At 36.3% G+C, this 26,799-nt stretch overlaps 1 protein-coding gene, 1 long non-coding RNA gene and 1 other non-coding gene across 3 annotated transcripts; all 3 read left to right on the plus strand.

The window, feature by feature from the left end:
* Window positions 1-285: 285 nt before the first annotated feature.
* Window positions 286-387, plus strand: LOC147507097 (small nucleolar RNA R71). Its single transcript, XR_015219652.1, has one exon. It is a non-coding gene; the product is annotated as a small nucleolar RNA R71 (small nucleolar RNA).
* Window positions 388-15,381: 14,994 nt separating this feature from the next.
* LOC147507098 (uncharacterized) lies at window positions 15,382-16,040 on the plus strand. The gene is made up of 2 exons (XR_015216142.1): window positions 15,382-15,515; window positions 15,599-16,040. It is a non-coding gene; the product is annotated as an uncharacterized LOC147507098 (long non-coding RNA).
* A 9,784-nt stretch (window positions 16,041-25,824) lies between these two features.
* On the plus strand, window positions 25,825-26,433 carry LOC147507099 (uncharacterized). Its single transcript, XM_086599650.1, has one exon. The coding sequence runs from the start codon at window positions 25,825-25,827 to the stop codon at window positions 26,431-26,433; it is 609 nt and encodes a 202-aa protein (XP_086455776.1).
* Window positions 26,434-26,799: the final 366 nt, after the last annotated feature.

Genomic DNA, 26,799 nt, shown 5'->3' on the forward strand with positions numbered 1-26,799 from the left:
GTTGAGCGTAAATAGCCTCTACTTTTTAGTTAGAGATTCGATTAAATTTTTAAGTTCGATCGGTTTTCGTCTCAAACATACCGGCGGCCTTTTCTTAAGAAGAAGAACTGAAGCGGGGGATATCATCACTACCCCCATTATTATTCCGTTTAGTTTGGTCTTCTAAAATTTGTAAGCCTCAGGGGGCTCCTTTACTTAGGAAACTACCCCATTCATTATGTCAAAGACTTCTTTATGGTGGTGTAGAAGACCTTTGAAAAGGCACTAACTAACGTGTCTTTCGCTAAGTTATGATGTGGACACTCTATAAGGAGATCGGTGAAACGATTCCATGCCTCGTAAAATGATTCATGAGGATTCTCAAAAAAAATGAATCTTTGAAAGCATCTCATCCGTCTTTAGGGTGGGTAAAATGTTCCATAAACAAAATTTGAACAAGTTTAGCCCACGAAGTCCACGTAATTAGGCTTGGGCAGTTAACCAAGACCGCCTTTATCGGCTAATGTGAAAGGGAATACCCCGGTTTAATTTGTTCCGCACCTACCGTAGGATGATGGAATGTTGTAAGGACTTGTTCAATCCTACGATGTAGCCGATAAGGTTTTTCATGGTCTAACCCATGAAAACGGGTAACAAATTAAATATGTTTGGGGATACGAAAATCCCCTAATCGGGTCCGCTAGAACGATGCACGATTTAGGGCTATCGCTCAAGGCTTTGTAAAAGTTGGAGAGAGGAGTCTCTCTTTCTTCACCCATTATGTCGTATGGTGTGTGTGATAGTAGTTAGAGGTGTAAATTGGGTGGTGTACTAGATAGACTTGTTTGTTGCCGGTGTAATTACGTTTGTTGTTTTGTTCGACTGCACTTTAATCTCATGCAAGACTAAGTTGAGCTTAACTAAACATGCAACACTCCAAACAATTACGATATACTAGTAGAAAACCTCTAACCTGAAATCACGAGGTATGGAAGAAAGGAATACCACGATAAAGCATCCTTTTGCTTCGCTTATGAATAGCGTAGCTCTTGGTACGCTGTTCGATTGTATATAAGAGATTAGAACACTGAAAAATATGAAAGATCAAAGTTTGAATCAAACTGTGGAAATCGGAAATTTTAACACCGGGTGCGGTCGGCCCGAAAGTAATTTTCAGATTACATGTTTTTAGAGGGGTCGCGCTCAAATGGGGTGGTCGGTCGATGGGAAGTCGAAGTTCCGATGTTCGAGCGCTGGTCGCTTTTGGTATGGCGCTGGCGCTACTTCGTGGTAGACGAAATTCCAATTAACTTAGCTGGTCGCGCTCTCTTGGCTGGGCCCGCGGTATTTTCTCGTGGAATTTGTCACTGAAATGGGCGACCACAAGATGAAACAAACAAGGGTGGGTGGGTTTAATGGGACTTAAAATGACTACTTCTACTATGAAAACAATGCTAAAGTGTAACTAAGATGGCAGCGGCGCCATTTGATAAAAGTAAAATGAATAGTCTACCTACGAAATAAACGATGAATTCAATCCGTAAGTAAACTAAACCTAGATTTTTACTAGTCTATTATCAAAGCTTCTACTCGTCATTAATTGCACTAAAGTGGAGTAGGAAGTTCGTTCCACTCCTAGTTCCCTAGCATGGATTGTTTTCTAAGTCTAAGAAATCAGTCTTTAAGTCAATGAGAGCTTTATGAAATGTTATGCTAACAAGACAGCGTTAATTTAAATAACAAGATATAATATAAACTAAAGTTAATCTATGAAAGCCCGAATAACGATTGTTTGACTCTAGATAAAGAAATAGAGGGGAATTAAATCCACCTCGAATCCAACTTAATAACCTAGTATAGATTGTCAGATCTCGATTCCTACGTTTTCACCGGCAAGAATTTCGAGTCTAATCCCTAGTGTTCATGGCATTCCTACGGATACTAACTAGCATATGAGGTCGCCCACCCATTCTCATTGTTAAACACGACCTTCTAGAGTGGAATAGATTCTACAACCAATTCTATACTAACCACTAAGTTTTCATCAAGGCTTCATCAACCCCTCTAATGGAGGTTTTAGCCTCGAGTCATCAAACTAACATTTTCCATTGAATCTAAACTAAACATAATGTAAGAAATTGAGATTTACTTAATTAAACAATAATGAATCTAATTTAATGACTGGAATGGAATAAGAACAAGAATTTAAATTAGATCTAGAATGGAAATGACAAGAACTAAATTGAATAATAACTATTTTATTTATCTAATCAATCAAGAACAATCATTCAAGAATTTAATCTAAAACAAGAATTGTAATGGAACTAAAACTTAATTAATTAATTAAAAACAGATCTAGAATTCTATATATTAATTTAGGTCTAACTAGCTACCATTAACAAAGAATGAAGCTTTTGTTTTTATACATCCAGATCCAAAATCGTGCATGGGCTTGGAGCCATGTTTTGGGCCGAGAATCAGCCCAAAAACCCAATTCTTTTCAAATTCAAAAAGGCCTCTTCACTGCAGTTCGCTTCAACAGACTTTTCATCCACTTCTGCTCCTCTGATTGGGTCAAGGCTTGGACCATTGGAAAGCTCTTTCGAGCCGGTCGTTTTGACATAAGGTAGGCCTCATCCGAGGTCCTGAGTCCAAAGATATGGCATTGGAAGTTCTGGCGACTTTTGCTCCTTTATCTCGCTAAAGTGGCACATTTCGCATTACATAATGGACTTTGAAGCCTGAAATGCATAAAAACACGTAATCAGTATTAACTCTTACTTATTATTCACATAATTGGTCTAACATGATGATTATTAAGGGGTTAAAACTACAGTTTTGGGCTCTTATCATGGGACTTTAACACCGGCCCACCATTATCAAAAGCTCTACAGGTGGTATTTGAATTGATCCATTGCTCTTTGTGCACTACAACAGAAAGGCTCAATTGCAACGCCATCTGGTGTCGCTACAAGTACGAAAAAGCGCTGCCAATGATCAATGGCAACGCCAATGTGGGCGTCACAAAGGCGCTGCAAAAAATTGGGTCACAAAAGCTAAATGAAGACGCAACAATTGGCGTCGCAAAAGCTTGAAGGTTATTGCAACGCCTTGTCCCATTGCTATTACTTTATTAGTGTTGCTAAAGTATTTTGCCAAACTAAAATGATTTTTAAAATATTTAAACTATTTGCAGCGGTTGGCGTTGCAAAATGTTCTTTTTAGCTGCACCTGCTAGCGTTGCAAAAGGGTTACTTTTAGTTGCACCCTCTGGCGTCACAAAAGAAGCAAAGCATTAGTTACAGGTCTTTGTCACAAAAGGTTTAAACCATTAGCTGCGCTAAGGGCGTTGCCAAAAGTGTGTTTTTAGCTGCCCCTAGGTCTTTGTCGCAAAAGGTTTAAACCATTAGGCTAGCAAAGGCGTTGCTTAAAAGTGTGTTTTTAGCTACCCCGCTAGTGGTTTTAGCCGCACCAAATATATGTGTTGGTAATTGTTTAAACACATTTGTAAAGCACCCTAATTCTTTTACAACGAAGCTCGGCATTGCAAATGGGTTTACTCATATATATAATAGGTATTACGCATTATTTTGAATAATTTCAATTTATATAAAACCCCAATACAATTTATGATTAAACTAAAAACACCGATCGATGTATTCATTCACAATAAATTATAGCAAAATATATTTCATTAATTAAGATCATCCAAAATCATTATTTGAGCATCCATACAATTAGTCTATTCCAATATACTAAATTACAAAATCTTCAAAGCCATCAACTAAATAATATTAGTTCTTCAAAAAATAAGATTTTGGCCAAATTCCCATAATCTGCCGATTCGAACAACATCCACCCAAGTTTTCTTTATCAATATACCGCCAACCAATCGCTTAACTGATACAAAAACAAATTGGAAAAGAAAGAGACATTAGTAAGTATAAGTATCTAAATTAAAAGAAGATTGAAGCAAAAAATGCAAGTAATCAATGCATGGGAAATATTTTTATGTGGTCAAACGGGGTCCCATTGGATATAGGACATGCCTGTGAGGCATACATTATCAGTTGTACTTTGTTGTTGCTTCCTTCCAAAGCAACTGCAAAAGTACTACTTTTAGATATATATAATGCAGAGAAACAAAAAAACCAAAGATCACATAATGGAGCTACCCACTTTGTAATATCTCTTGGCGTAAAACCCAAGTTGAATATAATATGGTCCACAAAATAGTGCATTACACTTAATTAAAGAGCAATGCTTGATACCCCGGTAAATTATGGTAAGTGATGATGACAAAATGCTAAGGCCGATCGTTGAGTGGATCGCCAGGTTCATTTTACGCCATGTATCAAGCATTCTCGCGCCGGGGTTTGTTTGTACTTGAACTTAAAAATCACAATAACTTAGACATATTCTCAAAAAGAGCAAGGCATAGTAGGTAAATCCGTAAGATTTTTCCCGTGAGTGGATAAAAGTGCATTTTCCTAGATCATTCTTCCTTAAATTGTACGGAAGACATCAAAGATACATAGTATTCAACCCTTAGACACTTGAGATATTACTTTCAAAGAACAAGGTATTTTGTTACTATTAATTTACCATATTTTGTTGGATTGGACATCGATACATCAAAGGAATAATTTCCACCAAGAAAGATGGGTTGTTTAGCATGTCAGCCTTTTAATCGAAATTCAACTTCCCCTTAATCACTTATAAAGAACTCTAAAAGGATACTAGAGGGTTTGATGAAGGGAAACTTATCGAGTCAGGTAGCTTTAGGGATCATCCGAGGACGGTGTGGCTAGGAATGGGAATAGAAGGGTTTTGGCAAGAAGCTATTATCTAAAATATGCCTTTGCTATTGTTCTAGATCTTTGTAGACAAGGGCACGATATCTATCACCGTTTAGTGGGGAAAGGAAAAACAACTAAGAAGGATTCTTCCACCGCCGAAGAAGTAAGATAGGACTCCCTTTGCTTGGGCTCTTCCTCTATTGCTTCTTGATTGAATACCGGAGAATCACCACTCGAACGATCCACGCCGCGACCAGAAAAGACACGCGGGCAGCAAAGCCTCTATCTTTCTTTCCACCCCAGTGTAGTATCCTACTCCCGCCCATAATGGTCCCTAATGTCATGATGGCCTGGTCGACCTAATCATGATAGTCCGTTTCTCCCGTATGGCGTGATCGAGCGTAAGACCTGCCTCTGCTCTCGAGGCAAGGTCAGGGTAGATTAGCCCAAAGAGGTAAGCACGAACATGAACGTCACTCACATTCTTTCCGGTCCCCCTTTTCAGTAGAATTCCCGTCCCCGTGAAGGGAGCTTGAGTGGCGAAAACATCCATGGAGAAGCGTTTGGAGGCAGTGAAAATAAAGGTATACAGAGTTAGCATTTGTAGTGATATATAAGAAGTAGTCCTGTTTCTAGTGATATTTACAAAGTAAATGCGATGATGTGACGGTTTTGCATTTCCAGCTAGAATGCAGAGGCGATGGAAGATATCATGGAAGAGCTACCTGTATGGATATGCCTGAGGAAAGAACAGGAGAAGGAAGCAGCCCAAAGAAAATGTGCTCGGAAGTACAATAAACAATAAACAACAGAAAACAAGAAACAAGAGTTTACAATAGAAACTATCACCTACAAATCACAAATATTCTACTAGAAGACAGTTTTTCATTGTTCCCAGGTTACATCAAACTTGCAATTTAATATATAAATCCATAGAAATTAGATATGCTACTATATGTCATTTGTTTCTCAAACCTCGTCCTCCTTGGGTATCAAAATCATAATGAGGTATCGCCTCTAATCTAAAATCTATTTTGCAAAATTTCTCTTCTACTCTTGTTCAACATAACCTTGGCTTAAGCTATAAATCTAAGACTTAGAGATAGATGTGGCTTAATCCTACGTTGATTGCAAAAAAGTTGTATGTCCCGAATATAATTTTGTAATGTTTTATTCAACATTAGTAACAATGGAACCTTCAGATTAGCAAAGTACATAGAACACTTAATTTGGTGATGTTTTCATTCGGATGGGGAAAAAGCAACCTTCCCATCGATACAACTCGTGATTTTTCAGATTAAGAAAAAGCAAACAAGATCGCAAAAAAAAAAAAAAAAAAAATTAAAACTTAAAGGAGTTGAATACAACAATGAACCCGACAGAGGACGGCAGTTCTATTAAATGCTAAAGGATCCATTCAAAAATCACTTAACAACGTAACGGCTTTGAAGAAAAACTTACCTATACACAACATCCATTTGTTCTTCTCTAAGCAACGATTCAGGTCTTTCTTGACCTCATAAGCCATGCTTGTGTCATCTTCATCTCCTTTTTCTTGAAGGCATTTCAAATCGCTTCTAGTTTTAGGCAAGATACCCCGCAAAAAAAAGGAGGCAGATTATATATAGGAAGTCTCTTTCCGTGTTCTCTACTTATCTTCCCGACACCTTCTAAAGACAAGCTTAAAAAAGAAAGGAGCCAAAGAATCGGGGAGCTAATATCACAAAGAACTACATAATAGCAAATGAAAATTCAAATTCACCTCTTGGGCCTTTTCCTCATCGGGATCATTCTCCTCTTGGTCATTGTTGTCTTGGTCAAAGTCTTCCAACGAGTATGACTTTGCCTTCTCTTTTCGAACTCCTAGCACCTCCGCTTCCTCCCTGCGCAGAAGCTCCTCATCGCTTGAGTCTATCTGCATATCGCCAACAAAAGAATCAGCTTAAACTCAAACAGAATATTTGATATATGCACATGTCCAGATATGATGGAAGTATCGTTAAATGATGAGACTTGAGAAGAAATCAACGAATATTGGTATATTTAAATCCACGTAACCGCTTCGAGTCCAATGGATTTTATCATGGTTGAAGTTAAGACCGCTCATGGATCTCAATTTACAAGATATGCCGATCCATGTTTTAAAAGTTTGGGAGCACAAGGATGATGTTGGAGCAGCAATTGTGGAGTGAGCATCACGATCATATTGAATGATAAGTTATGAGTCGATAGTTGAAGCAAACCATGCTCTACAAGAGAGAATGTGAAAATAAGAAGCCATGTCTATAAATCTAGTTGGCTTTTATTGTTAATCGTAAGAGTGTAGAATTTAAAAATGAGGCCAAGCATGTAAATGCACGCTTTGATCAGGTCATAGATTCGGTATAGACATAGATTCTGCGGTAGAGCATTGGGGTATAATGCTTAGTTTCTTGTAAGCCGAACCGAACCGCTTGAGATGTTTCTATTTTTGTATCCTAGCTCACTAAAATCATTTTAACAATGCAGCATTGTTAAAGAGTTCTACTGATTAAAGATTGCTGATAAGAAAACAATATAACAAGTCAACTAGCTCTTCTCATATATACGGTATACCCGTCAGATACGAATATGCATACGATTATGCGTTTCAACCCAAAGATGATCCAATGGTGATTAATTTTGAATTATAAAAATTTATACAAAGTGTCATTATGATGATAGTGCAAGCCGAACTGTCTTATTCCATCATCCAATAATCCTATATGAAAAGTTCGGCTATTATGTTTATATACTACAGAGAACTACCTAAGCCAATTGTTCATTTTGCAGTAGTATCCACTAACAATACATTAAGCAAAAATAGGGATACAAAATAATAATAATAAACATCAAACTAAGAGAGTGGTTCAATTCATAACAAACCTACAGTAACACAAGCTGCAAAAGTATAGTGTACACAAGTTGCACACACTTCACGAGCGGTAGGAGCTCCAATTCTTTGAACTAAATCCACGTCTCTACACACAAATAAATTTTCTTAGACCTTATTCATCAACAATTAGACCTAATACAAACAAATAAATTTTCAAGACTAAACCCATGTCCCCAACTTACCCAAATGGCCAAATCTACATATTTATACACCACTCAAAACCCCAAGAGGAAATTCAAACACGAAATTCCAACCTTATTTTACCAATTATCTGTTATACACATATGGAAACACAAAGAATTAACACAATAAACCCTAGAAAAACTGGAAAGGCAAAGGTACAATCTTTAAATAGAAGAGTAAAATAAATGAATATGAAAATTCTTGAAGAAACTAAACTGACCTTGGTTTTGGTCAGTAACGATTCCAAGTTGAGACGTTGAAGGAAAAAGAACATGTCTTTGAGTAATGAAGAGAAACAAAGGTTGTAAATACTAAGAAAATTAAAATTGAACAAATTTGTCAAATTAAACTCTAGAAAACAAAAATCAATGCTTGAAATAATTTTTTTGATTTCATTAGCATTTTGAGATGTGAGAAGTAGAAAAAGGAAAAAAATTATAGATAAAAAGGTAAGTGGCTAATTGTGGGGGGCGAAGGTAAGCGGTGGTGGGGATTGGGGTAGGAGAAAATAGCTTTAAATCCCTTTCCCACAGTAAATCCTAAGAAAATTAAAGTTGAAAAACAAATTGGTGCTTGAAATACAATTTTTGCTTCAATACCTTGTTGAGATGAGAGAAGAAGAAACAGAAAAAAAAAAATGAGGTTGAGTGGCGGTGGGGGACGAAGGCTATGTGGGTAGAGGAAGAAATACCGTGTCATTTTCTTTTTCTAAGTGTTTTCAGCTCTAACCCCACGGTCAAAATGCGTAGAACAACCGTCAAAGTTAAAAAAATTATACCCGACGGTTTCGGCCGTGGCTCCACCCACGGCCCAATTAACAGTTAAACCGTGGCTAAAGATATTGAAGCTATGAAATGAGAAAAAACATATTTGCTATGGTCAAAATTCATAGGAAACTATGCAAGGGTTTATGACCGTGGCTAAAAATACCGGAAATATGTGGGAAAAAGTCGATTTTCTTGTAGTGAGAAGTTTAGATTTAGTTGGAGAGAGACGGCAATCTAGGGTTTTAACATGTTTTTTTTTTTTAGTATTCCTAATTTTGTTATGACTTGCAGCTAGGGGTGTAAAATGGGCCGGGCCGGGCCAGCCCGACCCTCAAATCATAAAGCCCATATGATTTGAGGGCCGGGCTAGCCCAGCCCCCTTATGCTATGAGGGTCGGGCCTGTGAGGGCCAACACTTGAATTATACAGACCCTTGCCCTCACCTCACCCTCTTTAGAAAATGGTGGGGGGCACGAGGGCGGGTCTATGGGCCGAAATAGTCTAACTTGTCAATTATTCAAAACTCTTGAATACAACTTGTTTAGACTTCATTAACATATTTGGTTTTTATCAGATTTCATTAACTAATTAACATATTTATTACAAAAATTCTTGAAAATTAAACCTATCAAATTTCATTAACATATACAATAGAATATATAAATATATTCTATAGGATAGAGATATATCCATATAATACAGCTGTATCCTATAGAATATATTCACATATTCTAACAATATATTCATTATAAGAGAGATCGAGAACCTCCATCAAGGACATTATACGTACAACTAAGGGTATTATACGTAATTTTGTTTAGAAAATCTAAATATCAATGAGGGTCTTAATACGGGCTTTGTGAGGGCTTTAGAGGGTCGGGCTGAGGGCCGCCCTCATGTTTCCATATCTAGGCCCTTACCCTCCCCTCAAAACATGAGGGTCGGGCCGGCCCTGCCCTCAAATTGCATGCGGGCTTAAATTTGAGGGCTTTTTTTGTCTATGGGCCGGGTCGGGTCGGGCGGGCCGAGGGCTTGAGGGCTGTTTTTACACCCCTACTTGCAGCGGGAACACGAAAACTGGAGCGCGAAAAATATTTGCAGCAAAAAGGATTATTTCCACCCAAACCAAAGCCCATTGGCAACACCGAAAACGTCGCAACAAGGGCATACACATAGTCTATCCCAGAATTACCAGTGACGGCAAGGGGGTTGCAATAGATATTTAATCTATAGCAGCACCACACTCGTTGCAAACAATAAACATTTTCAATTTAATTATTTTTCTTATTTTTTCGTGAGAATTTAAGTTTAACAGTTTTGCAACGCTCAAGGCGTCGCTCTAGGTATTTCCCAAAATCAAAATTCTATTAAGACGGATGACCTTTAGCAATGCCACATGGTGTTGTAAAAGATGACTTGTTGCAACAAATTTTAGGCGTGGCGAAAGAGTGCGTTGCAACAGACCCCTTTTGTTGTAGTGGTGGTATTTCAATGAATGCAACCGATTTTGGAATGTTTTGTATGCTCTAAAATGTTTTGTATGATTAGTTAGAACCATTGTACAAAATATCACGATATCTATCGAGATTTCAGCAAGAGATACATAAATATCATGATATGTTTAGAGATATATAAAGGTCGCAAATATCGATTGATATTTTCGACAATATTTACGATATTTGTGATATTTTGTTTAGATAATAATTTTATTTAATATTTATTATTATATTTCAAATAAATATAAATGATATATCGCGGATATATCAAGAAATATTTACAATATCTACAATATTTATCGATATTTTAAATATATCTTCGATATTTCCATATAAAACAATGTAAAATATCTTTAAAGAAGAGATATATCCACGGTACATGCAAATGATTGGTTAATGCCAATATCGTTTGTAAATCACACTTAAAAATCAACAAATTAATTTCCTACTTAATATTTAATAAATAGTATGGTACTAAGTAGGGTCGTATCCACAGAATCTAATTTAATTTATACTCTATTTAAAATGATTTACCGACTATAACAATAATAATTTAATATTTTTTTTTAGTGAAATTTCTAACTAATGAAAATAAAGCGATAAAAATAATTGGTACTTAAACGATTAACTAAAGTCTAGGATTTCAAGGTTTCATCTATATAATTCATGTACAATTTTCTAAATTTCATTCATTTTATATAACTCAGATTAAACCATGTCTAGATGAATTTAATTCGAAAAATCTATCTTTACATACCAATACTAATGTAAAGTGTAAACTTTAATTCCTCGCCTTTTTAACCTTCAATAAATTAATTCTAATTATTGCATGGCAAAATAAGTACACACTACCAAAGGATTCGACCTAAAGTATAATGTGTCAAACTAAGAACACGCAATGAAATATATTAATTAAGCATTTAAAACTAAATGTGTACTCTCGTAATTGGAACTAAATTTATTTGACATGCAAAACAATAATAAATGAAGTTAAGAAAAATTGCACAATCATTATATTTACTACATCTTGAAATCCTATAAAAGAAATTAAGTTAGAGACATGTAGAATGAAGAAACTATATAAATTTTATTCATAATGAACTAACTTATGTAAGTTTCTTCTTCTACAATGAATTCTTCTAAAACTTATATCTCTACTAATAAATCTAAGAATGAACTAAGGAATGAATGAAGAGTGGAGAATGGAGAGAATGTCTTGAATCCTCCCTAAAGGCCTTTATTTATAGGCTCACAATGTGCTAACAATAGGAAATTTTCTTCTCAAAACAATTAAAAATGGTAGCAAAATATTTAGACACCAAGCAAAATATTCTCTTACATAAAATCTTGTAAAAGCTTTCCAATCCGGCTTGTCCTTGATCTTCAATTTGTATTCTTTCCAATGATATCATGGAATTTATGGAATGGCGGTAAATATTGATAATTAATGATAATGGAAGGGAAAATTATTTAGGTAAGAAGATTTTCATTATGAAAAAGGAAGGAAAAAAATATTTGGTGAAAATATAATGGCTTGGAAATTATTTTGATGGGTAGAAAATGGAAACAAGGAAAATTGACTTAATATAAAGATATGATATTGTGAATATGAATTGGTGTAAATTAAAGATATCGAGAATATTCCCAAACAATATCTGATCCAATATTCTTGATCAATTCTTGACCGACACCTCACTAAGTCACTTAATAATGTGGGTCGTCCATTCTAATGTTTGGGTTTGGCTCTGCAATCTATCTAATAAAAAATCTTGGTGTGGAGCCCATACAGCCCCATCTGACGGCTAACATTATATTTTACAAGTTGTGACATGGCATTTTCAAGTGAGCTCAAATAGTGTGATGGTTAGCTAAAGGTTGCTGAGTGACACTGGATCAGACTTACAAGTCAACAAAGGCTGTTAGGGGCCTACGGGTATAAGGTTTAAAGGGTATGTGCCTTGATTGTTCATCGTTGGGCTGTAGGCACGGGCAATCTTTAGTTACAAATAAACTTAATCAAATATATATATATACTAATGTCACATTAGCGTGACTAGGGCAGGGATCAGGTCGGGTTCGGGTCGGATATGGCTATATCCGAATCCGAATTGTTTCATAATATCCAAACCCGATTATATCCGAAATTTAATATTCGAACCCAACCCAAACCCGACTAACCCGATCGGATAACACTAAAAAATTTTAAAAAAAAACCCAAAAAATATATTCGAACCCGAATCCGATTATGATAGACCCGAATCCAAACCTGACCCGAATAAGCAAACGGATATAAAAAGGGATTTTTAGACTTTGGTCCTACGCATAGTTAGTTTATTAGACTTTGATCCAGAAAAGCTTGAATATTAGACTTTAGTCCTAGTTACTTTTGTTCACGTTAGTCAACTCGGTTGACTAACCAACGTGGTCAATGCTTACATGATCGAAGTTGGATTGTTAGTCAACCGAAGTTGACTAACGGTAAACAAACAGAACTAGGACTAAAGTCTAATATTCAAGCTTTTCTGGACCAAAGTCTAATAAACCAACTATGCGTAGGACCAAAGTCTAAAAAACCCATATAAAAATATACCCGAACCCAAATTATTCGGGTCGGATCGGATTCGGGTCAAACCCGACCCGATTCCCTGCCCTAAGCGTGACACAATAAATTGCACACAAAACATGCAAATATATCGTTGGACTCATGAAAATGAATACTTCAAAATGAAATAATAAAAATGTATAATTTTACGTAAAAATAATAAATTATAAATAGAAGAAGATTAATAAGACCCCGAACTAATATATAAAAAAAGATATATTTGGGTATTTATTAATATATATCAAAAAATTGAATATAGATAAATACTCATATCCCAATATTTTATACTAGTTAGAATTACTATTCGGTTTGAAATAATGAACACTGATTCTAAATTTCTAAGAGCATTTGCAATGCAGGTGATAGTTTCCCCCCCCCCCCTCTATCACCGCCACCTCATCACTTATTCACCCCCTTTTCACCAACCCGGTGAAAAACAAGGTGAAGCTGTGCAATGCAAATGTGATAAAAAATATCTCGGACGGGATGTTATATTCCGTCTGGAGGTTTTTGAGACGAGACGGAATGTAACATCCCGTCTGATATTTTATAACGAGACGGGATGTAACATCCCGTTTGATGGCTCAATATGAACAGACGCGAACAGGCTCCATTTTCACTTCCTTTCCAGCCAAAATTCTGATTTTGTAGCCTCCATTAACAATCTTTTGACACAAATTTCCATTCATAATGACTTCTCCACCCCCCAACCCATCCCCACCAACCTCACCACATGAAGAGCATTCCCGATGGTTTGGAAATGTTAAAATTTCCAAAAAAGGGGCAAAAAGGATCGTTCGTTGAGAACGCTGTGAATGGGAGGAGGACTAAATTGAACTTGGGTTCAATTTTCCACCGCGATTGTGAAATCGAGGAACACCCACCATTAGCGTCAACATCGGTCCGACACCTAGCAAATCGAGTGGCGGAGTCTCAAGTAAGTTTTTGATTTTTTTTTATGTTAATTATTATTATTTATGTTAGTTTATATCAAGTTTGTTGTTGTGTAATTAGTTTGAATTTGTCGCATTGTTTTAAAAAAAAAAAAAAAATAGTTGTAATTATATCGTATTGCGTGTTGGTTGAATGTAGGAAGTACATTTATGGAAAGTACGTTGTTCACTTTCAAATGTTGTGTCGTGGTGGCGTTGTATGAAATCAAAAATGGATCCTAATTTTTGTCACGTTGCCATCGACATTATATCCGCCACACCATTTGGGAACTTTTTGAATTCTAATTTGGGACAAAATGATCAGGCGTTGTTGTTTGGGATAGTTGAGCGGTGGTGGCAAACTACCCACACATTTCATTTCCCATGGGGTGAGCTTGGGATTACCCCTCTTGATTTCACAATGCTCACGGGTATCCCAATTGGTTATGGAGATGTCGTTCCTTTTGATGAAACTTTAGAGGTTTTTACTACGGCGATGAGTTTCTTTGAAGGTTTTGATTTGATTGAAGATGATGAGCAAGACGGGTTTTTGAGATTATCGGCTGAGCAGTTTAAGGGAGGAGCTATAAATATGAGTTGGTTTACTTCGAGATATTTGAATAGACTCAAGGAGAAGCCGAAAGACTATCATATTGGTAAGGAGTCGATCCACGAGTATGTACGTGCCTTCCTCTTCTACTTTGTTGGTGTTGTATTATTTGGATATGCTGATAGTTATTTACGTATCGGGTGGATGACCGCTGTCTCAGACGTAGAGAGGATGTGGGATTATGACTGGGGTCAATCCATCTTGGTATACCTTACCGGGCTGCTAGACCTCCTTGTGAGTTGACGCGAAAGCCGCTAAAAGGCAATTTGTGCGGCTTTGTTTGGATTATACCGGTAAGTCTTATTTATTAAGTTATTGTTTCATTTCATTTATTTATCTAATTATTAATGTTGACATGTTTATATATATATATATTGATATTGTATTTTATCTATTGATAGCAGTATTGGTGGTACGAACATTTTCGTGTGATGCATCCTGTGTTGAAGAGGTTGGAAGAAGATGAGACTCATGACCTGATTCCACGTATTCAAGCATGGGGGCTTCATCATAGGCAGAGGGGGTATGGGGACCTATCGCATAATATTCATAACACTCGTCAGCAGATTGAGCTTTTAGGAGCTACCCGAATTGAGTGGAAACCCTGGGCCGAGTCCTTCATCTTTCAGACCCCTTATGCGGATATTCCAGATGTTCTAGAGAACACTGAGTACCATAGACTATCATATATGTGTCATAGAGCAAGGTTTCTTTCTCACGCTTAATGATACTTATAGGGTCACCATCGATGGTACCTTGGGGACAGATGTTGGCGGCAAGTATCTGAAGAGATTGTTATACCTTACCCACCACCTATAGATATGACAGCCTCTGATATTCTTCCTGCTGTTCTTTCACACTATAGAGCAAACCCAAATGAGTGGCGGATGCACTTTCTTTCATTTTCGAGGCGACTATGAATTATATTGGAAGAGGGTTGGTCGAGGTCTCTTGCTAGGTGCGTTATACAGGGGCACCAATTTTGAAGGGTTACTTCGAGCATTGAGGCCCGACATTCATTTCCCATGAGGAGTGGGGAGTTGCCGATCCACAGCCCGGGGGTGTTTCATGATATTCGGATGCATGAAAGAACTCCACGAGATATTTGATGATGATGACCTTTGGCACTGGAGCATGATTACTTCTCAGGGGCAAGATATGAGAATACCTATTCCACCAGTAGATGCCGCAGTGGTAGCAGATTTGTCAGTACAGTTTGAGCAGTTAGCCGAGGTTAGTATGATTTAAATTTATTCATGATTTGTTATTATTTGTATTCACTATAACCCCTAACATGCATTTGTTTTGTTAAACAGGATGAAGTAAGGTCGGAGCTCCTTAACTACAGCTCTCTCAGTTATGCCATGCGTGAGTCCTTTATGGAGTCCTCTCGTCGCAGTTTTGAGTACTTACAAGAAGAGCGTAATCGAACTTTGCAGCTTCAGAGACGTGTGCAAGAGTTGGAGAATGCTGGAAGTGGAGTACCTCAAGCTCAAGCTCAACCAGAGAGGCGACAATGACGTAGGGGGGAGAGCTCTTTGACCGAGCCTTCTCGTAGGGGGAGGAGATCTCAGTAGATATTTTTTTGTAGTTTGTAATAATTGTGCGCCATTACTTGTCTTATGGCGTTTGGGATTGTTGTTTGTAATGAATTTTTGATTAGCAGGTTTTTCTTTGATGAGTTTTGGATATGAATATGTCATTAAACAAAGGAGGTTATGTCCAATTTTTTTTAGAAATTATAAGTTAGTTTTTTTATCGAGTTTCTGTGTTAAACTTGGGTGTTGTTCATGATTGTTGTTTGTCTTATTTATTATTTTTAAAGTATATTAGCAGGTTTTGGATATGAATATGTCAATAAAACAAATGAGGTTATGGCAAAAAAAAATTAAAAATTTATAAGTTCGTATGTTTCCAAAAATTTCACATTCGTTTCACTCATTTCCTGTCTTTGTTGAAACAGAAAATTTTGATGGAATATCACTCATTTTTGCAGGTGGTTTGGTTCTGACAGGAATAGTGTATGGAGATACCGGAGACGGAATGTAACATCCCGCCCCGGTTTTTAGACCGAGACGGAATGTCACATCAATGCGGTTTTAAGTCCTCCTCATCTGCATCTTTTACTATTCCAAACAATGGAATTATGGATAGGGATGGTGGCCCATTGGAATTATTGAGGGTACATTTGGATACAATGTGTTGTCACTTGAGAGTGAACAAAAATCTGATAAAATGTGTTGTCCCAATTGGTAAGTGGACCAAAATCGAAGTATCACATGTGATCTTATCACATGTGACCTTACCTTTCATATTTCATTTTACTCTTCTTTCTTTTAGATCAAACAAACAAATAGCCATCTTCTTCCCCACAACCAAGCTAAAAATAGGAAAAATGTCTAGAGAAGAAAGAATTGCATATAACCAAAGGTTATGGGGAGGATCTAGTAGTAATAGTTCGTCTTCTGGTTTCACCGGGTCGTCTTCTGGTACTTCTACTGAAGATGACTACATGGAAAGAGTCAGAGATGAGCATAATGATATGATGAGGCGAAGGAGGAGGAGGAGGTTGCAGCTATTATCCACTGCTGGGGCATTAATGACTCAAGCAGCCATTGAAATTGAAGATGTGGATACAGACAAACGCGGTGGATCTGTGAAGGGCAGAGAGTACACGTTTAGAGATGGTGGTGATTTCAGTAAACAAAAGATAATGAGGGATTACTTCACAACACCTTGTAGGTGGCCTCCTCATAAGTTTAGACGAAGGTACATGATGACAAGAGAGCTTTTTATGTATATGTTGCATACTGTTGCATCATTCGACGACATTACTTTAAAGACAAGGTGGATGGATTGGGTCGGCAAGCAATTTCGGATTCTGAAGGGACTAGGCTGCGGTTTGCACAATTAGCAACCGGTTGTTCTTCCGATTCAACGGATGAGTATTTACAAATTGGAGATTCCACACAAATGTATCTATGAGGCGTTGGTGCAAGGCAATTATCACGCGGCGTTTGAGGAAGAGTACTTGAGATGACCAACCGAGGCGCATTAATCGCTAGGATATTAGCTGAAAAAAATGAAAGGGGTTTTCGGGAATGCTTGGATCAATCGACTGTATGCACTGGGTGTGGAAGAATTGTCCAAGTGGATGGGCTGGAACACATGTAGGGTACAAGAAGGAACCAACTTTGATACTTGAAGCCATTGCAGACAAACATTGTTGGATCTGGCATTGCTTCTTCGGCCTACCAAGTTCGCATAATGACATTAACGTGCTTCATCGTTCTCATGTTTTTGAATCATTAGAGCAAGGTGAGGCTCATGCTTTGCATTTAATGTGAATGGTAATGACTATGATATGGGATATTATCTTGCTGATGGTATTTACCCAAAATGGGGCACATTTGTTCAAGCCATTCGTTATCCAAGAAATAAGCATGAAAAGATCTTTACTCAACGTCAAGAAGCTGCAAGAAAGGATGTTGAAAGGACGTTTGGAGTTTTGCAGGCACGATGACATATTGTTAAGGCTTCTGCGCATTGTCATAGTGTTGTTGTTCTTGGAGATATAATGAAAGCATGCATTAAAATGCATAATATGATTGTTGAGAATGAACGTGAAAGTGGAGTTTGGAATTGGAAAGGTCAGAAGAAATAAACAATACCGCTCTTTTCGGGAAGATGATGGTTTTCATTTTGTCTATCGGATGATTGAAGCAAGAAATAAGATCAGAAATGAAGTTACACATACTAATCTTCAAAAGGACTTAGTTGAATATGTTTTTAATTGGGTGACATTGAAGAAACAAAGCCAGATCTGGTACCAATTTATGATCCAAATTGGTGGGATCCAGATGAGAGAGAAGGAGGCGAAAATTAAAATGGAAATGAAAGTGTATTTCCTATATATTTCCTAACGTGAACTATTAAGTTCCGACGTATTTTCTATGTATTTCTTATGTATTTCCTAATGTATTTTCTATGTAATTCCTATAAGTTCTTATGTGTTTAATGAGTTGTGTTTTAATGAACTATATTACAATGTATTTTAATTTTATTGGTAATTGTATTTCTATGAAAATAATTATATTGGACAGAACATACATAGTGCATTAATTAAAAAAAACAATTAGATAAAAATACATAGTTCATTAATTAAAAATACAATGAAATTAAAATACATAGTGCATTAATTAAAAAGACAGTGAAATTAAAATACATAGTGCATTAATTAAAATACATAGTGCTTTAATTAAAATAAAATACTAGATATTACATAAGCTTAGTTAGAGCTAGAACCACCTCTAGCCCTTGCCCATTCAGCACGTATTTCAGCTTGTTGTTGCTCGATTATAAAAGCGGTATCGGGATGGAGGACACTTGTATCGGTCGCTAAAATCCTAGCTTCATATTGCATCTTTTGAAGCCGATTTTTTTCCAATTGAACCTGATTTTTTTCTGCTTGAATCCGATTTTTTTCTTCTCTTGCCATCACAGTTCTTTGACCATATGCAAGTTCCCTTTCCCTAAGTTCTAAGCATTTTTGTGTTTCATTTGCATCTTGTGAAAATGTATCATCTAAACGCGTAAAGTAACCCTCCAACATACCAACTGATTTTTCTGGGTTCCTTTTGGACTTGGCTTTCTTCGATCCAAGAGGACGCTCCATTTCTTTTGGACGCTCTATTTCTTGAGAACCCTCCAATTCAACTCCACCAACACTTGGTGAATTAGAAGTTGAATATTCACCATCATTTTTGCGACATTTTCCCTTTGTGGGGCGACTTGACCTTGCCTCAAAAGCGTTACTCCACTTTGGATTATCCTTGAGTATAACGTAACAATGATCAAGTGAAAAAGTCGATTTTTCTTGTAGTTGGTTCGTCATCCTTGCCTCGGACAACTAAAAAATAAAATAGTGGTAATTAGACTAAAATAATCACTAGGACTAAGATAATTAAACTAAAATAATAATTAGACTAAGATAATAATTAGACTAAGACTAAAATAGAAATAATTAGACTAAGACTAAGATAATCAATAAATTCCAAATTGACAACGTTGTAATTACCCGGCTTTGTATTGTTGTACCACTTGCATGTCGAGCCTCCACCACATTCACAATTGCAACAAATTTGTTCATCATTTTGAAATATATTTCCACTTACCGCTAATTGAATCGAGAGACCTATCCGACCCACGTGCTTGATTGAACTCGTTTGTTACACGATTCCAAAATCCTTTTGCATTTTGGAAAGCACCAACAATGGAGTCTTCACTAATTTTTATCCAAGCAAGACATAGAGCTTGATCATCGGACATGCTAAAGTGAGTTTCGCTTTTGCTTGAGTGCTACCACTTGCTTTGAGATGCTTGAGTTGATGCCATTTGATATTTGGTTTTTTTTAAGAACTGATTTTAAAGAAGAAGAAATATGATATATGATTGTTGGAAGTGTGAGTTGAAATGAAACAAATGTTGTATATATACCAAAGTTTTTTATTTTGACCGTTTTTGACCGTTCTGACTTTTTGACCGTTGGTAAACTAGCCGTTAGAACTCCGGACGGGATGTTGGATTCCGTCTGGTGAGTTTTGTAATCCAGACAGAATCCAACATCCCGTCCGAAGTTAACAAGTCAGTGAAAAACTCGGTGGAAGGTTTCACCTTGTTTTGAACTGGGGAAAACTATCACCGAGTTTATCACCCTGCATTACACAGCCCTTTTGGACCCAACTAGATGATAGTTTTCACAAACCCCCCTGTATCACATGCATTGCAAATGCTCTAATAGGAGTTCACATCAACAAAAAGTCGAGAAGAAATATTTTAAATAATGTTAGAATCCCAAAACAAAGAGTGTTGCATGTTAGTTCACTTAGTTGTTGGTCTTGTTCCGCAGGGCATCTTTGTTCATTGGACTGCGCCCCCAAATGCTCAGAGGACTGAACCTTTTCTCACTTAAATCTCTCATTAAATCGAGGCACGTGGCTCAGAGGACTGCACCATCTCTAGCTTAAATTGGAGTCTAAATTTGTTCACCAGCGGGTCTTGCTGGTAGAATCTACCAGCGCCCTATTGACACATTTAATTTTATTTGTAATTCATAATTTCTTTCCTGCGAACTTAAAACACCACAAAAAACTGAAAAAAATAACTGAAAATAAGTTTTTAGTATGGGGTGCTCCTCCATTGCCACCGAAACATCTCCTCCACTATCTCTCGGCGTCTTTGTGTCTCTCTTTCTTCTTTTAAACTCATTTTTGCCTCTTACTAAACCACCCACTTCCATTTTATTAGTGTAATCAATTTGAAATTTGAATCATGCTTCAATTAATTCTTTGTTTTTTTAAAACATAAAATCCATTACAATTTTAAAATTTTACGAAAATTTACAATTAGTATAATTTTGTTGTAAATTGATCTTGTTTGAATTTTTACTTTGTATAAGACTTATTTCATTACTCAAAGGAGAAGTGAATGGTGGTTGCCGACAGGCGGTGGTGGAAACTGAGAAAAAGACTTATTTATGTTTTCTCATATTTATCATTTATTAAGGGTGATCTTGGATATACCCATAAAAATACTCCCGTACCCCATAACTAACTAAGTTTTTGTCATACCCCAATAACCGCTTCAATCCAATAATATCTCCCAAATTAATTTGAGATATTTCCAATAGGGATAAAAAAAAGAGAAAAAACAAAAAGACGAGAGACTCATTCCAAAAGGAAACAACAAATATAAAAAATTGAAAATAATACTCTTGACCTTGAAGAATCTTTGTGTTACTACAGCACACTGCACAATAAGAGAACTTCTAATATAAGGTAAAAGAATGTTCAAAAAACAAATTGTCTTTTTCCTTTTCTAGAAGTTGCTTCAATTTTTTTTTTTTTTTTTTTTTTCTTATTGCAATTACTTCTTCTTCATCATTGTAGAAGGGTTAAAGGAGTTTATTTCTCAAGCGATGAAATGAAAAGGACAGAATGAGGAAAAAAAATACATTAACGGCTGATAAGTGAGAGGAGGAGGAAGACTAAATTCAACAATTTTATCTTTTTCTAATTCCTTTAGTAAATGACAAAAAAAATGACAAAAAAAAATAAATAAATAAGTGCGAAGGGTTTGTGTTTGCTGGAAGGATAAACACTTGTTCATTTTTTGTCTTGGATATACTTAATAAAAGAAGGGTGATCTTGGACACACCATAAAAATATTCCCATACCCCATGACTAACTAACTTTTTGCTATATACTGACTTCAATCTATTTAATATCTCCCAAATTAATTTGGAGTATTTCCAATAGGGGTAAAGAAAGAGAAAAAACAAAAAAAACTTATTCTAAAAGGAAACAACGAATAAAAAAATGTGAAAGTAATACTCTAGAAGGGCGACCTTGAAGAATCTTTTGTGTTATAGTGTTACTGCAGCACACTGCACTATAATAGAACTTCTAATAAAGGTAAAAGAATGCCCAAAAAACAAATTGTCTTTTTCCTTTTCTAGAAATTGCTTCAATTTCGATTTTTTATTTTATTGCAATTACTTCTTCTTTATAATTGTAGAAGGGTTAAAAGAGTTTAGTAGAAATATATCCAATTGGAAATTTCTCAAGAGAAAAATGAGAAAGGAAAAAAATGCATTAATGGCTGATAAGTGAAGGAGGAGGAAGACTTCTTTGTTTTCCCAAATTCTATAATTTTACCCTTTCTAATTCCTTTTCGTAAGGGCGAAAAAAAGTGACAGAAAAAAAAAGGAAAATAAGTGCGAAAGGTTTGTGTTTGCTGGAAGAATAAACACTTGCATGGATATACTTAATAAAAAAAAATGATAATTTAGAAATCTAAATGTGTCTTAAATAATTTTATTTATTTATTTCAAACTTGGAGTGCAGGGAGTGTTTTATGGGTGTGTCCAAGATCACCCTAAAAGAAAGAGTAATTTAGGAATTTAAATGTGTTTTAAACAATTTTATTTATTTATTTCAAAGTTGGGATACGGAGTGTTTTTATGGGTGTGTCCAAGATAGGGGGTGATAAAAAGGGCGGAAAGGCTAGCACCCCTCTCAACCATAAAAGCCCTCATGATTGAGGGCAGGTCAGCCCGCCTATTTGATATTGAGGGTCAGTCGAGTAGGGTCAAGCATGAAAACTTCGAGCCCTTAACCCGCCCGCCGACCCTCATTTTGAGGGGGGCCAAATGAGGGCAGGTCGGGCCCGATCTAATTATACTTCACTAGTTTACTATTTTTTTGTGATTTTTTTTTTTTTTTTTTTTTGGTAATTAATTTAATAATATGTATATAAGTATACAAAACTAATTATTATATCTTTAGAAAAAAAAAAATAGATAGAGATGGTGGAAGAGATGATATTCTTAAAATATCTACATTTTGCATACTTAACTATGTTGTTAGGTTGGATTTGCTTTATGTATAACTTATATACATATCATTAAATCAACTACAAAAGTGCATATATTATATTATGTTATAATTTATCCCCTATTGAAAACTAATTTAATGATTTTTTTTATACAATTTAGATAATTATAATATAATACATAAATATAATGTAAAATAACAAGAAAATGTGGTTTTCTTTTAGGGTTTACACAAATATATAGTATAATACGTAAATTATCACCCCTATTTTGGGTTTACACAAAATAATCATAGTTCACTTTTCTTTTTATATTTGACCTCTTTTACTCAAATTACAAAATACCTCATATGATATGTGGTAAACTACTATAATTAAGCATCAATTGTAGTGAAAATATTTAGTTTAAATAGGGATAATTGTGGTACCCTACATATATAATGTAAAAAAAATAAAATATATCTTATCGGAAAAAAAAAAATATTGAGGGTCAAGTGAGGGCTTGGAAGGGCCAAATGCGGGCCGGGCCTATGCTCCAGAACCTAGACCCTAGCCCTTCTAACAAGCATGGGGAGAGGGCCGGCCCCTCAAATCTGTGAGGGCCAACTTTTGAGAGTTTTGACGCGTATTTTTAAGGGCCGGGTCGGGCCGGATTGAGGGCCTGAGGGCCAAATTATCACCCCTAGTCTCCAAGATCACCCTTTATTAAAATACTTTTTTCTTTTTTATGGTTTTTTTTTATGTAAAATTGTTGCTAGTCAAAAATACTAACTGTTTGGGTGCTACCTGGTGCAGTATTCGGACTCCTTAAATTGAGGCATAGACCGAGAAATCTTGTTACACATGGCATTTTTGCTCATTAATGTGCCACAAAATGCGAAACGAAATGCTCAGAGGATTGAACCATTTGTCACTTAAATCGAGGCATGTGGCTCAGAGGACTGCAAACTTCTCTCGCTTAAATCGAGGCACAGAAGCCTCATGAGATACCTCGTGCGCCCACGCGATGTCTATCACTGTATCGAATGAAACACCATTGGACTCAGTGGCGGAGCCAGGGGGGGCCAGGGTACGCCCTGGCTCACCCTCAACTTTCCCAAACAATTTTTTTTCTACTATTCATATGTTCGCAGACACCAAAAAGCTAGCTAGTCAAATCCCAAAAAAACTGAACAGTCTCCCAAAAAAAGCTAACTGTGAGTCATATCCGAAAAAAACTGAGCAGCAGAGCAGTCTCCGAAAAAGCTAACTAAAGTACTTGGGTCAACAGTACTTAACAGCTGTGTAATTGTGTAAAGTACTTAAAGTACTTGGGTTAACACTACTTAACAGTGTTGGCTTCAAAGTCTAAGTGTCTAACTAAAAACCCACGACCTATAACCGACCAAAAGACAAAATAAAAAGCAGGCACACAAACCGAAACCAACCAATTGAAACAAACAACGAAACAAACAAATCTTACTCCAATTTGACTTTTTATCAAAAATTTAAGCAAAACCCACTACGCAGGTACCTACTTTTCCACAGTTTTACCTTTCTCTCTATTATTTTAATTAGTTATCTATAATTTCTAAAATTTTATAGGTAAGCCTAATATTATTAAATTTCTTGTCTTATTTTTTTATCTTTTCATATTAAGTTGATTCCTAAACTATGTTTTTTAATTTTTTTGTATTCTTTTTGTGAATTCATTAAACCACATATTTTTATTTAATTTTATTTTGTGAATATCATAATAACATTGGTAGTTTATTTTAATTAGTGCAATTTCAATTCAGTTGATTAATAGTTTATTTTAATTGTTTAAACAGATATGTTAAAGTATTTGATTAAAGGAAAGTCGTTACCCACTCAACCTACTCAACCACCTAATAAAACAAATACTGTTGCCAATGTTGAAGTAGGATCCTCCTCAAAGCGAAGTCACCAAGAAATTGAGGATGGTGGTGTTGAACAACCCACGTCAAAGCGAGTTCAACGTGAAAATCGTGAAGAACTTGACTTGTCTAGTCTTCAGGGAGACCCTGCACTGAGGAAAAAGATTTCAGATTATCATCCTAATGATCAAGACTCGGTGAGAAGAGCATATTTGCTTAGGGGTCCTTGCCAACCTAATCATGCTTTTCCTCCAAGAACAAGAGGCAAGAGAATCCGACGCTTTCAGATTGAGTGGTATGAGGAGTTTAGTTGGTTGGAATATAGTATTCACAAGGACGCCGCATTTTGTCTATATTATTATCTCTTTAAACCTAATAAGGGGGCACAAGGAGGTGGGGATGTTTTTTCTCACAGGGGGTTTACTAATTGGGAAAGAAAAACCAAATTAAAGGAGCACGTTGGAGGACCAAATAGTGCTCATAATATTGCTTATAAGGGCAAAGAGGCTTTGTTAAATCAAGAGCGATATCGAGACATTTCTTCACAAACAATCGACCAAGTTGAAGGGATTATCGAATACACCTAACCGCAATAACCGGTTGCATTAGGTTTCTTTTGAGACAAGGTTTAGCTTTTCGTGGTCATGATGAATCGGATGAGTCGATCAATAAAGGTAATTTTCTTGAACTTATACGGTTTACGAAAGATCATAACGAAGTCATTAAGAAAGTTCTTGATAATGCTTCTAAAATCGGAAATTGACATCGCTTTGATATCCAAAAAGATATTGTGAATTAAATTCTACCGTGGAAACTACAAATGCTATTCTAAAAGATTATGGAAATTCATTGTTTGCTATTTTAGTTGATGAAGCACGTGATATATCAATTAAGGAGCAAATGACGGTTGTTTTTCGTTATGTCGATAAGAAAGGTTGCGTGATTGAGAGATTTTTTGGAGTTGTACATGTTAAGGAAACTAGTGCATTAACACTAAAAAAGGCAATCGATGAGTTGTTCTCAAGCATGGGTTGAGCATATCTAGGCTAGCGTGGACAAAGGGTATAATGGGGCCGACAATATGCAAGGTGATTTGAATGGCCTAAAAGCACTTGTAATGAAGGAGAATGAGTCGCATTTTATGTTCATTGTTTTGCCCATCGGCTTGATAGCCCTTGTAGCGCGGTTGCAAAGAACCATGAGTCAATCGCTAACCTTTTAGTATTCTCTCTAATGTGGTAAATACTGTTGGAGCATCATGTAAGCGACGGGATATGTTGCGCGATGCAGTGAAGGCTAAAGTTGTTGCAGCGTTACAAAGTGGGGAAATTTCAAGTGGCAAAGGATTGAATCAAGAGACTAGTCTTAAACGATCTGGTGACACTCGATGGGGTTCACACTATTATACACTTCTTGGCATGATAACCACTTATGGTTCAGTAATTGATGTGCTTGATAATGTAGCGGAAAATGGTTCAAGCTCGGAACAAAGAGGTGAGGCTTATGGATTATTAGATTCAGTGCAATCTTTTGAATTTATCTTCAATTTGCATTTGATGAAAGCAATACTAGGAATTAGCAATGATTTGTCAAAGGCATTGCAGCGTGAAGACCAAGACATTGTCAATGCCATGGCTCTTGTTAAAATAACAAAGGTACGCTTACAGGCGATGAGAGATGATGGGTGGGATAGTCTCTTGACTGAAGTTTCTTCACTATGTGTCAAACATGATGTGGTTGTTCCAAATATGGAAGAAAGGTATATGGCTCGAGGGAGGTCTCGACGAAGAAAGCGAGGAAACACCAATTTACATTACTATCGTGTTGGATTATTCTATCAACGTATTGATTTGCAAATTCAAGAGTTAAACGACCCGGTTTAATGAAGCAAACACGAGAATTACTTCTTTGTATGGCATGTCTTGATCCTAGTGAATCGTTTGTTGCTTTTCGATAAGCAAAAGTTGATCCGTTTTGCTTTCGACTTTATCCCGATGATTTTTTGAGAGATAGATCGGATGGAATTAGCGGATCGGCTTGAGAATTATATCATTGATGTGCGTTCCGATACTAAGTTTGGTGAAGTAAATGGAATTAGCGGCCTAGCAAAAAAATGGTTGAGACGAAGAAAGAAATTGTGTACCCACTTGTTTATTTGTTGATTAAGTTGGCTGATTTTACATTTATTCTTCCGCTTAATGTGGAGAGGGCATTTTTCGCTATGAATATCATAAAGAATCGTTACTTAA

Source organism: Coptis chinensis, chromosome 3 (genome assembly GCF_015680905.1).
Source record: "Coptis chinensis isolate HL-2020 chromosome 3, ASM1568090v1, whole genome shotgun sequence".
Taxonomy (NCBI): Eukaryota; Viridiplantae; Streptophyta; class Magnoliopsida; order Ranunculales; family Ranunculaceae; genus Coptis; species Coptis chinensis.